Raw genomic sequence first — 15,536 nt, 5'->3', positions numbered from 1 at the left:
GTCGGGGAGAGTAGGAAGCCTACACCACCACCCTTTTTGTCATCAGGGCTGGGAGTATAAGTGAGATGGAGGATACCATAGGAAAGAGAAGTGGGATACACTGTACATGAGGTTTGCCAGGTTCTTCTCCCTAATAGCCCATGACATGAGCAAGTTTCTTGGGGATCGTTGGGTGCATTTTATTTCAGTGTTGACTTCAACTTGACTGAACGCCTGACCCCTTGCTTGCTAGGCATAAGGCTAAGCTAAATATAAAATAATACACACAGAATCTCCTCCACTCTGAATAATGAATGTATCACTTCATTTTCACGTGAAGTATTCCTCCATGAATTCCCATATGTAACACACAGTATATACCTGAAGCAAATATATTTTGTTTCTTTATGGATCTTATTTTACTTTATAAATGTCAAACTAGCTAATGAGCACATCTTAGAATCAAACAAATTTACACTTAATGTATGTGTTCAACAAGATACAATATATCATATTAATAAATCATGTTACCTTTCAAACATTATTATTTAGATATGACATTTCTGTAGGCAGAGTGCTCTATGAAATGCCTTTTAACCCCCTTAATGCCACTCTGCCTCCAGAAATGCCTTTTAACCCTCTATACACCACTCTGCCTCCTGAAATACCTTATACCTCCCTATATGCCACTCTGCCCCATAATATGCCTTTTAACCCCCTAAATGCCAGAGTGGCATATAGGGGTATAAGGCATTTCTGGAGGCAGAGTGGCCCATAGGGGGTTAAAAGGCATATCATTTGGCACAGTGGCATTTAGAGGGTTCAAAGGCATATCATGGGCCACAGTGCCATATAGGAGATGAGCATAACTGGGGGGCAGGTTGGAAAATAAAACGAAATAAATACAAAAAAAAAATGTTTCTCAATCATAGTTTATAGGGTCGTCTTACATTCAGGCTTTCTTTTTTTCCTAAATTAATATTCAGATTTTGGGGGGTCGTCTTATAATCGAGCAAATACGGTACAATATGCATATACGTTTATTGCCATAAGGGTTTCCATTATATGACATTTTTAATGGTTCAATGTAGATTTCTGTCTTTTTCAGGGAAATTCTACAGAAATTACAGTTTCAAATTTAGTGTCTTGCATTGGAAAAGTCATTGAACTGCTACAATTGGATAACAGCTGTTGAATACTGTGATGTTTTTCCAGCCCCTGGGAGAGTTTGAAAATTAAATTTAACATTAAATGGTGCATAGAGAATTTGAAAAAGAAGTACAATGACAGGTTGGAAGAAAAATGTTTGGGAGAAAATAGAGCAAACATTTTTCAACCATTCAATTATTTCTTTATGAGATTGTAATTTGCACACATTGCAATGATTGTATGTGTTCATCATACCTATAGGAGCATGACCTATACTTAATATAGCATAATAGCTCCCAGTAACTTTCCATAGTATGCATTTGATGTGTGATTGTAAAGTTCCACCGGTTGCCTTCAGCATCTTTTTCAGTGGCATTGTGATGGATATTAACATAACCGGTAGATGAGTTTGGACAAGAATATCCATTCCCTTAAATAAATGATAACCTTAACAAAAACTTAGACTAAACAAAAACATATTAATGCAAATATTACACTGTTTAGTCATCATTTAATAACTTATTATTTGACTCTACTTGCACATATTACATTTATAAAGTGGTAATATATATACATATATTCCTACTAAACATATTCAGTATGAGACATAAAGGTTTAACTCAACTAATTCATAACAGGAGTTGAGAAGGCAGAGCTATAATATGTCATACCGTACCAAAGTGCTGCATGAATTATGACATATTATATTAATACATATTTTAAATATGATATTACATTTATTAATCATATTACATTATGTTAATATTTGCATTTTATTTCATAATGTGCTATAGTTCCATATATTTTTGCATTTTTTTTATTTACCCTTCGTGACAATGGCCGTTTTAACATTTCTGCGCTGCTCGTGTTTAGCTGTAATTTTCTTCTTTCCCGTTTACTGAACCCACACACATTATATATTGGGTTTTTTCAGGACAAGAAGGGCTTTCTTTAGATGACATTGTTTTGATTGTATCATATTATTTACTATTAAAAAAAGTATAAAATATGGTGAAAAATTTAGAAAAAAATGACTGTTTCTAACTTTTAGTGGAAAAATCTTTTACTCATCTATAAAAGGTAATGAAAAAACCTGCTAAATAGATTCTACTATTTGTCCTGAGTTTAGAAATACCCAATGTTTTTATGTTTTTTTGCTTTTTTCTACACATTATGGGGCAATATGTACAGGTAGCGTTTTGCTATTTCAAAGCCATTTTTTCCAAATCTGGTAATTCTTCCCCCCATGTGCCATTTCGGGTATCTTTGAAGCCGGCCAATACAATTTACCCCATCAAGTCATATATTTTTGAAAACTAGACAGCCCAGGGTGTTCCAAATGCTAGTATTTTAACCCTTTCCAAGCACTAATTCTACCATCAGCCTTTGTCAAACTTTATGGTAGTAATTTTTTTTGCATTTGTTTTTTCACACACATTTTACTTCAGGTATAAATAAATAGGTTCTGGTATATGTCACTATCATAAAACACCCCAATATGTGTTTAGCAACATCTCCTGAGTACAGCGATACCTCACATGAATGATTTTGCCTGGCTGTTTGGGGGCAAAAGGGCCACATTTGGGGCATGCGCATTTTCAATGTTGAACTTTGGCGTTTGGCGATCAATGCCCATGCCCTATTTGGTACATCTTTGAGCCGGGCCATTTCAGTATGCCCAATAAAGCCATATATTTTTGAAAACTAGACACCCCAGGGTATTTCAAATGCTAGTATTTTAACTCTTTCCATGCACCATATCTACCACCAGTCTTTGTCAAATTTTGTGATAGTCATTTTTTTGCATTTGTTTTGTCACACACATTTTACTTCAGGTATGAATTAAAAGGTTTTCGTATATGTCACTATCATAAAACACCCCAATATGTGTTTAGCAACATCTCCTGAGTACAGCGATACCTCACACGAATGATTTTGCCTGGCTGTTTGGGGGCAAAAGGGCCACATTTGGGACATGCGCATTTTTCAATGTTGAACTTTGGCATTTGGGGATCCACTGCCCATGCCCTATTTGGTACATCTTTGAGCCGGGCCATTTCAGTGTGCCCAACAAAACCATATATTTTTGAAAACTAGACACACCAGGGTATTTTAAATGCTGGTATTTTAACTCTTTGCATGCACACATTTTACCACCAGAATTTTTTCAAAGTTTGCAGTAGTATTCTTTTGTGTGTATTTTTCCCCCACACACCTATGTTATGTATGAATTTACAGCTCCTGGTATATGCCGCTGTCACACAACACCCCAATATGTGTTCAGCAACATCTCCTGAGTACAGTGATACCCCATATTGTCATTTTTGGGGGGAACTAAAAGGCCACATTTGGTACGTGTGCATTTTTCTAATTGGAAATTAGATGTGTGGCCATCCTTCCCCCCGTGTTAATTGGGACATTGTTGAACCCGGCCAATTCAATTTACCCCATCAAATCATACATTTTTTAAAAGTAGACACCCCATGGGCATTTAATATGCCAGTATTTTAACTCTTTCCATGCGAGAATTGTTTTAAGCTAATGTGCTAATTTTAGGACTTGCTCACAAAAATATATTTTTTATATATAGATTTTATTTTTTTTGCCTTTTTTTAAAAAAAATTTTCAACTTGAAGGTTCCCCTGATAGTGACATCAGTGGGAAATTATTTTTACATTTTACTGGTTTTTTTACTATTTTTTTCTAATTATTATTAATTTTATTTTTTAATTTATTTTTACTAATCACACTGTGATTAGAAAGCTGGGCTCCATTGACTTGCATGGTTGAATGCAGTACCTGTATTCAACCTGCAAGTGGAGCCAGAGTTCTCTAGAGGGTCTGGAGACCGTCTAGCGAACTTTTTCACCTTTATTATTTTTTTTCCCGGGCCGCCGCCATCTTGCGGATGGCGAAGATCACCGGCAGCTGCGGCTGTGACCGCTCTCCGGAGCGGTCACAGTCCATCCAAAGGTAAGTGTTTGGTGTCGCTGGATGCCTCCTGATCGAGGCATTCCAGCGACACCATTTAAGTTTAGGAGGTGATCGTTGATCGCCTCCTAAACGCTTTTAAAACGGGCGTCCGCCCTGGGGAGGGGCCAGACATGGCCCCTGGTGCCGATCGTGGCGTTGCTGAATGCCTCGAGGTCGAGGCGTTATAGCAACGCCGTTTGGGTGCAGAAAACGAACGTAGATCGCTTTCTGCACCTGTTTAAAGACGTGCCGGTTCTGGCACGTCATTTGTCATAATCGACTTGTTTTTCCGTGCCGTGCCAGAACCGGCAATTGTCATTAAGGGGTTAATGAGTAATGACTTCCATAGTCATTGGTAGGGTTTTTACCTGTGACTTTACCTGTTCACTTTTGGTTGAGCCTACCAGTACCCAGGTGCCACTGTGCTGCACTACTGGACAGTAGAGTTATACAAGATTAGACATATATAATTTGAGGGAAATAATAATATAAAGACTTTATGTCACCTTGTAATCCAATGGGCACAAGGATATTACAGACCCAGGTAAATCAGACATCCAATGGAAGAAAGTTAACAAAAGGCACAATCAGGGAATGCTTTGATGAGATAGCTGACCACTTGTTTTCTCACGCGGTTAGGTTCGTTGGCTATGAGTAGTAGAGGTTGGATTCCTTGGCTTCTGCCTACGAACTTTAGACTGGAAACGATCACTTGTGCCTTCTGTTTAAGATATTTACTCTTTAACACCTCCAGTACCAGAGGCAGCAAAGCAGCAATATAACATTACCATATTTAACTGTAGGTAGGGTTTTCTTTTCATTTCTACACCTATAAACATATCGCCAGTCTGCAAAAAACTCTGAATAGTAGATTTTCACAGAATGATTGTTTGGCTATGTAGGATTTGCCTCTTTATATTTTACAGCAGTGGGGTCCTTCTTGGCCTTCACCCATAGAGCTCTTCTTGGTTTAGTGTGCAGAATATGGTACATGTTGAAACCATCACTCTAGATTGCGCTAGGTCAGTCTTCAGCTGTGCGGATGTTTTTCATTTGTTTTTTCCACAGTTGGCACCAACTTTTGAAGACTTGGTCAACTTCCCCTTTACAAATGTCTTAATAACATTGCAAACTGTTGAAATAGGGGTGCTAAGGTCTATGGAAATTAGACTTATGTCCTTTAGAATTCTTATATTTCATGACAAGAGTGTTTTCTTGTCTTCAACATTGTGAAAAAGGAACAGGGAATAAATGGCCTTTAAGCATTAAAGTTATTCATTTAAGCCTTGTGAACACTGACAATTTATCACAGGTGAGTCTAATTTCACAGCAATGACATTCTAGTTCTTCTTTTCAAACAGATTTGAATTATTCAAGACAAGAGGTTGCCAATAATCATGCCATGGCAATGTTTCAATTGTACTTTTTATCCTGTCCTGATATGTATCAAATATTTGTGTGTATATTCACCAAACGGTTTCACTACACTCTTTTTCTGCAGTTATGGTACATGATGTATACAATATTCAAGGGTGCCAGTAAGGTTGACCATAACTACAGTGGATATAAAAAGTCTACATACCCCTGTTAAAAGGCCAGGTTCTTGTAATGTTAAAGAATGAGACAAAGACAAATCATATCAGAACTTTTTCCACCTTTAGCGTGACCTGTAATGTGAACAATTCAATTGCAAAACAAACTGAAATCTTTGAGGGGAAAAAAAAACAAAACACGGTCACACTTTTACTCATCATTCTCGTTCATTCTCTCTCTCAGGCACTCAAAATGTTTCCTTACCTTCCTTACCTTCCATATCTTTTTCTTCATCCTCTATCCTTTCTCTTCTCTCTTCATTCTTTGCCCGCATCTCCGCAGCCATAACTGAGCGGAAGCTTCCGCCAAAATGACTTCCAATCAGGGAAGCGGATGTCACTGAAAGTACCAACTGAGGGCAATATAGCGGTGCTTGCTTTGACGTGCTCTCCCCGATCCTACAATTAGGGAGAAGACGTTCTCTCCCACAATTTGAAGAACATTTTGGCAGCAATTCCTACCATGTTGTGTCTGTGGAAATGCAAACAAAGAAGAAGATAGCATATTGAAGAATGAAGATAAAATGAAGAAGAGAGAAGAGAAGGGAGAAGATAGAAGATGGAAAAGAATATGAGGAGGCGGTCGCCAGAGCCAGAAGTGGTCACCAGAAGTGAAGGGGTCGGCAGAGAAGGTAGGGAAACATTTAGAAAGCGTAAGAGAGAGTGAATGAGAATGGAATTGTGAGAGGAAGTAAATTAATGTGGACCCACACATTATGGCCTAAATGTCTTCAGATTCATGGGGGGTCTATCAAAATCTGGTAAATTTGTAATTCATACAATTTAGAATGCCTAGTCTTTTCTTTAATGATTTAAAACTGTATGTTGCATGGCATTTATAACTTCTCACACTCTTTAACTAAAGACCAGTGAATTATTATTTAATGGAACAATTTAATGTTCCTATTATGTGAATCCAGTAAAGAATTTTGTGAGCACTTGAATATGCTTTCTTAAAAAATAAATAAATAAACTTACCTGACTTAGAAGCTGTAGCCCTGTTGCTGGAGATGCCCTCATCCACGGTCCGATCCAGCATCCTGTGGACTGCTTCACGTGGCACGTCGCCACCTGGTGGCCATGCACACAATACGCCCTTCCTGATGTGGCTATGGAAACGTAGTTGTGGATGAGATGATTTAAGCTCTGGAGGCTGTCCTTTGCCCCTAGATAAACCTGCCCTTATTACTGTGCATACTCCCGCCAAATGTTGCTTCCTCCTGCCGGGATACCAGCGGTTAACCCCTTCAGCACTAGACAGAACAAGCATTGTAGAGAGAAGGGCTGATGCCGCTGCTCCGGAGCTGTGCTACACAGTGTAGCTATTGTCCTGAAAAGGACAATGAAGGATCATAGCAGCCCACCACAAGCATCAGACAGCACTCATGTTGAGGTGAAAACAGGACAAGGGGTATTTAAACAGTACAAGGGGGTAATTTACATACAACAGACTGCCTAGAATAAAAGACATGGGGTATTTTTCTGTGCATTCAAGCAAATACGGTATATCTGGAAGGGGAAGAAACCTTGTTTAGGAAATAAACTCCTGTTGCAAGAGAAAAAACGGAGAATAGGTTTACCCTTAATAAACCCATTTTCTGGGGCTAATAGAGTGTTCCACATCTACATGATGCAAGTGGAGTCTTCAGGTCCAGAGGCATGTATGAAGATTGAAAAATATCTAGGGATAACAGTGCTTATAACATAACACCTAGTATATAAAGCACCTTTCTCTCAGTAGGACTTAATTAGGACTTAACTTGCTTTTTTAGCGAATGTTCAAATCAGCAGCTGAATTATAGTTTTTATTAACCTTGGAAGGATGAAGGGCTGAGTTCACCCTGATGGGATTTGAACCTGTGATCACGAGGTGTGAATAGGCTCTGCAGTCTACTTTATGGTTGCTACAAAATGAATAATTGCACCAGATTTGAAAAAATACACCTGTTACCTGGAGCCACCTAAAAAACCCCAAATTAATTTTCCAATGTAGGCTGAAAAAAGTATGGCCACTTACAAATGGATTAAGAAAATAAAAACATTTAGTAATTAAGACAGGAGGGATGAACCTTGAATGTAAGAATATCAACCACTCAGTGGTTGAATATAGCTTTCTACCGGTATCAGGATTTTTTTCTTTTATATGTAATGGGAGATAAGAATATAGATGTTAAATAAGAAATTTGAGCATGAACAATGAACTTAGGTATCCCTACAAATAATAATATTCTTGATTATATTCTTGTTTGGTTTATGTGAATGTTGTTTGTTTATGATATATATAAACAAAATATAAATAATTTACATGAAAATTAAAAAGCACACAAAGTAAGACTTTGACATCCCAAAAAAGGCACTATAATGAGATTAAATGAGATATATATAGTCATATTGTATGTAAAATACAGTATGTATGACTGCTACAGGTCATGATTAATTACTCAAGTGCTTCGTTGTACATCAAAATACTGAATAATTAGGCAACATGAGTGAGAATGTTATAGTGATAGAAGTACCCTCAGTAATCACAAAGATATAATTAATAGCAGTGCTGACAATTATAAAGCAAGTGCATGCATAATAAACACAAATAAAACTATTTTAGCTATGTTAAATGTAAAAAAGGTACATTCCTATTATTCTGATATCTGTATATATGTTTGTGCTTAGTATATTTGAAGTTGATGCCTTACACTACCACCTAGTGGTGAACTTTGGTCATGTTTCTGTCAACTTCCTGTTCCAGGTTATTCCACTGTAAGCAAGTCTGCGGACTAGTAACAGTTATGAGCTCTCCCCTTTTTTTTTTTTTTTTTTACACACAGGCCTTGGAAATATAAGTCTTTTTTTAAGTAAAAAAGTCCAAACAGTAAGAGTCCAAACAGTACCCTTGCTTCCTGGATTTTTATTGGGAAGACTTACTACACCGCGGGCCTAGCCACTGTGGTAAATTGATAGTGTACAGGATTGTGTACATTTTATTTTAAGAATTACTTATAAACTTGTGAAGTTTTAACTATTTTTTCCTGATAAGTTACATTATGATCCCCAAACCTAGATTGTCCATCAGAATTCCACATAGTGAAACATGATACATTGCTCCAGAGAACATTTCCACTGCTCCAAAGTTCAGTAGCGGTGTGCTTTACACCACTCCCGCCACCATTTTGAATAGTACATAGTAATCTTTGACTTGGGTACAGCTTCACACACACAGTGCTTATGCTAATGTTACTTCCAGAGTCAGTTTGGAACTCTAGGACAGGTCATTTTTTTACATGCTACAAGCTTCAGCATTAAACAGCCCCTCTTTGTGAGTGTGAGGTCTACCACTTTGTAGCTCAGCTGTTTAAATATTTTAAATTTAAAGTCACTAAGCTCTTCTGTACTACCCATTCTACTGTGCTTGTCTATAGAGCTGGCTGCTTATGTGCTTGATTTTATACATCTGACTCCTTAGTGAACAGATTCATCAGTAGGGTTAGATTACTATTTGAGATCCATGTTAGTTGGAGTTCTGGGTTCTCTTGTGATAAAGAATGCATTGTGTGTCTTAATTTAGCTATTACTTTTTTAGTTGCAACTGCTTTCTGTATTAGACATCACAGCAGAAACCATTACAGAATGTGAGTCTCTAGAGAAGGAACTGCATTTTGTTTGATTAACAACCTTAAACAAACTGCCTGGCACAGCATCTTGCAATTAAATTTCATGCTTCTCCATGGCATATGTGGCAATTTCTAGGATACCTTGGGGAGCTGTATGCATTTCTACCCTTTCATTTAATTTTATGTTGAGATCAGTTCAGTTAGTAAAAGTATGTTAGATTAACATTGATGTCTTGTGGACTAGCGAGGAACCTTATTAGAAAATAATCTACATGAAAATCAAGTTCAGTGTTATTCCATTATGAGTCCCCCTCTCTTATTTTATAGTGGCTTTAAAATGATGTGGAGAGAATATAAATTTTTCATCCAAAAATGATTCACACATTTTTGTAGGAAACCTAGAAATCAACAACATATTATTTATCTGTTAGCATTATCTGGTATTTATGGAAAAAGAAGACTGAAGGGCAGGAGAATAAAACATTCTACAGCATTCCAGGCCACAGAATAGCTGCACTCCTATAGAAATCAACTCCCTTACCTACATACAAGGAATGGGTTAAAATATTATTTTAAAATATATATTCATACTATGGAAGAGCTGGGACATACAGCTAGAAGTAGAGGCACACATCATGAGATGTGCTGGATGCCCTGGGCAGGCCACCTACAATCAGATTTACTCAAGACCCTCATGGCATGAGTATGGCAAACATGTAAAATATTCCCAAAATATGCTAGTAGAGTGCAGCTTAATTATCTATATTCGCTTCTTTGGCAGACCTTGACAAACCAGCCTTAGTGGCCCTTACACTCAACTTTAGATCCTCTTCTACCTTCTATCCCGCTTCTTTGCTGTTCATTTATCATGTGGCTAGATATGTCTGTCTGCCAGTGCCCGCCTACTGCCTTGCTGCATTACCTTCCCTAATCTGACAACTTTATAAAAATGGTCCAATATTTGGTTAAATTCAGTCCCCTACTATGTGGCTTGGTGTGTCTTTCTGCCTGTGAATGTTCATTGCCAAACTGTTGCCATGCTATTACCTTCCATACTTTGAGGCATCAATGTAAAAAATTGGTGTCGTTTTTATAGAAATGCAATCCCATTGCATGCTGCTGGGTGTGTCTATCCGTTGGTTTAGAGTTGCTGGTGGTGGGGGCTCTGCAATGCAAAATCTAGTCTGAATCTCTTTCTTCAGCCTAAAATACTGCTTCAAGTAAATCCTGTTGAAATGTGAGTCAAGATGATCCCATTGTACCACATTTAGATTTGAAACAAAGAAACCCTCTGAATTTAATCTGAACTCAAAGGTCAGGAAACAAAAATTGTCTGAAAAGGAATGAGCCAAAAACAAACCAAAAAATCCAAGCAAATTGATTTTGCAAACCTATACCCTTCAATCATAGCATGCATGATTTCTTTCTGTTTTTGTCATAGTCACTGTTACTTCTATATACTACGTCTTCTGATGCATTCTTTATTGTTGATGCTCTTGATCTGATAGCAAGATCAGGTTTATGGCACCCTCATTCCTGTGCACTGATGGGGGGAATATTCCCATCATGGCATACTATGACATCCTAATGTTTTTTATGTCACTTCACTTTGAATGTAATAGTATATCCTAACTCAACGAACAAGTTAAATGCTGGCATGATATGCATGAATTTGATGTTTTCATAGGATAAAGCACAATGATTATAGCCTATGGACTATGGATATCATTAACCCCTTCGAGACAAAGGCTGATTTTACTTTTTGTACCCTTTGTGACAATGGCCTTTTTAACATTTCTGCGCTGCTTGTGTTTAGCTGTAATTTTCTTCTTTCCCGTTTACTGAACCCACACACATTAGATATTGTTTTTTTCAGGACAAGAAGGGCTTTCTTTAGATGACATTGTTTTGATTGTATCATATTATTTACTATTAAAAAAATTATAAAATATGGTGAAAAATTTAGAAAAAAATGACTGTTTCTAACTTTTAGTTGAAAAATCTTTTACTCATCTATAAAAGGTAATGAAAAAACCTGCTAAATAGATTCTACTATTTGTCCTGAGTTTAGAAATACCCAATGTTTTTATGTTTTTTTGCTTTTTTCTACCCATTATGGGGCAATAAGTACAGGTAGCGTTTTGCTATTTCAAAGCCATTTTTTCCAAATCTGGTAATTCTTCCCCCCATGTGCCATTTCGGGTATCTTTGAACCCGGCCAATGCAATTTACCCCATCAAGTCATATATTTTTGAAAACTAGACAGCCCAGGGTATTCCAAATGCTAGTATTTTAACTCTTTCCATGCACCATATCTACCACCAGTCTTTGTCAAACTTTATGGTAGTCATTTTTTTGCATTTGTTTTGTCATACACATTTTACTTCAGGTATGAATTAAAATGTTCTAGTTTATGTCACTATCACAAAACACCCCAATATGTGATCAGCAACATCTCCTGAGCGCAGCGATACCCCACATGAATGATTTTGCCTGGCTGTTTGGGGGCAAAAGGGCCACATTTGGGGCATGCGCATTTTTCAATGTTGAACTTTGGCATTTGGGGATCCACTGCCCATGCCCTATTTGGTACATCTTTGAGCCGGGCCATTTCAGTGTGCCCAATAAACCCATATATTTTTGAAAACTAGACACCCCAGGGTATTTCAAATGCTAGTATTTTAACTCTTTCCATGCACCATATCTACCACCAGTCTTTGTCAAACTTTGTGGTAGTCATTTTTTTGCATTTGGTTTTCCACACACATTTTAATTCAGGTATGAATTAAAATGTTCTCGTATATGTCACTATCACAAAACACCCCAATATGTGTTCAGCAACATCTCCTGAGTACAGCGATACCTCACATGAATGATTTTGCCTGGCTGTTTTGGGGCAAAAGGGCCACATTTGGGGCATGCGCTTTTTTCAATGTTGAACTTTGGCATTTGGGATCCACTGCCCATGCCCTATTTGGTACATCTTTGAGCCAGGCCATTTCAGTGTGCCCAACAAAACCATATATTTTTCAAAACTAGACACCACAGGGTATTTTAAATGCTGGTATTTTAACTCTTTGCATGCACATATTTTACCACCAGCATTTTTTCAAAGTTTGCAGCAATATTTTTGTGTGTGTATTTTTCCCACACACACCTACTTTATGTATGAATTTACAGCTCCTGGTATATGCCGCTGTCACACGACACCCCATAATGTGTTCAGCAACATCTCCTGAGTGCAGTGATACCCCACATGCATGGGTGTGTCATTTTTTGGGGGAACTAAAAGGCCACATTTGGTACGTGTGCATTTTTCTAATTGGAAATTAGATGTGTGGCCATCCTTCCCCCCGTGTTAATTGGGACGTTGTTGAACCTGGCCCATTCAATTTACCCCATCAAATCATACATTTTTTAAAAGTAGACACCCCACGGGCATTTAATATGCCAGTATTTTAACTCTTTCCATGCGAGAATTGTTTTAAGCTAATATGCTAATTTTAGGACTTGCTCACAAAAATATATTTTTTATATATATATATATATATTTTTTTTTTATTTTTTTTAAAAAAAAATTTAACATTTTTTTTCAACTTGGAGGTTCCCCTGATAGTGACATCAGTGGGAAATGATTTTTACATTTTACTGTTTTTTTACTATTTTTTTCTAATTATTATTAATTTTATTTTATTTTTTAATTTATTTTTACTAATCACACTGTGATTAGAAAGCTGGGCTCCATTGACTTGCATGGTGAATGCAGTACCTGTATTCAACCTGCAAGTGGAGCCAAAGTTCTCTAGATGGTCTGGACTATCTAGCGAACTTTTAAAATTTGTGGTTCCTGTTACAGGACGGCGGCCATCTTCCTTGATGGCGAAGATTGCCGGCAGCTGCGGCTGTGACCGCTCTCCGGAGCGGTCACAGCCCATCAAAAGGTTAGTGTTTGGTGTCGCTGGATGCCTCCTGATCGAGGCATTCCAGCGACACCATTTAAGTTTAGGAGGCGATCGTCGATCGCCTCCTAAACGCTTTTAAAACGGGCGTCCGCCGCCATACAAAGTATGGCGGATGTTGACGCCCCGTGGAGGGGCCAGAGATGGCCCCTTCGTGCTGATCGCGGCGTTGCTGAATGCCTCGAGGTCGAGGCATTCAGCAACGCTTTTTGGGTGCAGAAAGCGATAGTAGATCGCTTTCTGCACCCGTTTAAAGACGTGCCGGTCCTGGCATGTCAATTGTCGTAAAGCACATGCTTTTCCGTGCCGTGCCAGGACCGGCAATTGTCATTAAGGGGTTAAAAAAGACTATTTTTATATTATATGTGTGCCTCTTTAACTTATTTAATGACATAGGCACTGCAAATTTTAACTGGTCTATCAGGCATAATTTTTATGCAGATATGCCTTCACATAACACTTACAGATTTTGCTTGCCATTGATCGTTTTGTTTAACAAGATGTGAATTACTATGCAAGACAGCTTTCTCCAGTGAATGTTTTTTTTTTTAATTCCCCTTTGTTATTAATTAAAATAAAATAGCATTTACAACCAAAATATTCGTGTAAACATGTTTTTACTTCTGTTAGTAGGGTGTTACAGTCTTAAACCCACAAATAGCAGGCATATACAATTTATTTTAATACAGGAAAGGATATTGGCAGAATTCCATGCAATAAATTGGAAGATATAGCCAATAAATGAATTAGAGGTTATTCAGTGAAGTCAATTGAACATCAGAGGAGACTATTTAGATACAAGCATACTATTGTATTTTTAGATTTCCTTAAAACACACAATTAGAAAGAATTCTCACATTATGATATATTACACCAAACACTTGTCTAAGTAGAAGCAAATTAACTCAGTTAATTACCTATAAATGTCATAATAAAACTGCTAAATAGCCCGGATTATTCACAAACTAAACATTTATTGCAAATCTGAGAAGGAATGACAATTTGGTAAAATGTATATTCATCTCATTTACATATGAGTCGTGTTTATGAATTACATGTTTAGTCAGATGAGGGCTGCCACAATTTGTCCCCCAGCCCCCCACCACTATACATCAATTTCCCATATAATCTTTTAATCTTACATTCACCGAAACATTATCACTTTCACACAATTTCTCTCCCACAATGTCCCCGCTTGAGCGGAAATTGTCTACGCGAATTGCGTAGAGCTCTACACGCTGCCCGGCCTAAGCACCGGGGACTCAGATGCACCGGTAAGTTGGGGGGGGGCATAACACAGGAGGATCCAGGTCCCCTGCATTGCTGCAGGGGATCTGGATCTCAGTCTCATAGTCAGACCTATCTGAGGTCTGATTATAAGACGAGGGGTATTTTTCAGAGCATTTGCTCTGGAAAAAACCTTGTCTTATAATCGAGCAAATTCGGTATTTGATTTATTTCTGTGAACTTATACATGCCACTGCATGAAAAACTAGATGTATTCTCATATGGCCACCCCACACAAAACACACAAAAAATTGCAGAAGACATGTCAAAATGATACATCTGTCCTTTTATGTTCAATCTATGTAAATGGTTTAATAATCTACATAATCAATTTTCATCTAATATGCACTGATATACCACACATTTTTGGCTACTGTGACAATGCTGGCCAATTTCACACGAAGTGCACATATTTGTGTTAAAAGGGGTAGCAATATTATAGGTGAGGGAGGTATATGGAATGTAGTATTGTATAACTGGGAGGGTTAATTTTACATAAAGCACTGAGAACTGAAGTAGATACTTAATTTATACAGAGAGCTTCAGCTACCTCCAGGATTTTATTTTATTTTTTTTTAAAAGTTGACAGTCCCAGAAGGTAAGGGATTTCTTGTCTGTCTGTACATAATGTGCAATGCCTATTGGCGTCCAGGTCCTTCATATACTTAAATTTATCGTCTATCGGTCAGTTTGATGCCACATGTCTCTACATAACATCTATTATAGCAGTATTGCGCCCTGATACCGTTCAACCATGTTATTGGTGTTAATGAGCTCATGGATAACTTTGGGATCCAGTTGGACTCCTTCACGTTGATGTTGACTTTGCCAATATTAATGTAAGATCATAACATAGTCAAGTTTTAAGGAAAAGAGCTTATCCTAGTTTACCCCCCTACAGTGGGGATCTAGGAAAAATATAGAAAAGGTATTTTACATAAAATCCTACAAACATAGTAGCTTACATAGAAGGTTCACAAAATAGTAGG

The 15,536-nt window shown here is 37.6% G+C and overlaps 1 protein-coding gene across 1 annotated transcript in view; it reads right to left on the bottom strand.

Annotated features, from left to right (window-relative positions):
* Positions 1-5,968, bottom strand: part of LOC149289632 (cadherin-19-like) — an 80,884-nt gene extending 74,916 nt beyond the window's left edge. Inside the window, exons 1-2 of the mRNA XM_089490432.1 lie at positions 5,908-5,968; positions 4,482-4,534 (exon numbers count right to left, since the gene is read on the bottom strand). Of these exons, the coding sequence (XP_089346558.1) occupies positions 4,482-4,534; positions 5,908-5,968 (114 nt within the window). The remainder of the gene's footprint in view (positions 1-4,481; positions 4,535-5,907) is intronic.
* Positions 5,969-15,536: the final 9,568 nt, after the last annotated feature.

This window comes from Sceloporus occidentalis, unplaced genomic scaffold (genome assembly GCF_023333645.1).
Source record: "Sceloporus occidentalis isolate IW3139 unplaced genomic scaffold, rSceOcc1.0.p SCAF_44, whole genome shotgun sequence".
Taxonomy (NCBI): Eukaryota; Metazoa; Chordata; class Lepidosauria; order Squamata; family Phrynosomatidae; genus Sceloporus; species Sceloporus occidentalis.
This window is presented reverse-complemented; position numbering and strand designations above follow the sequence as displayed.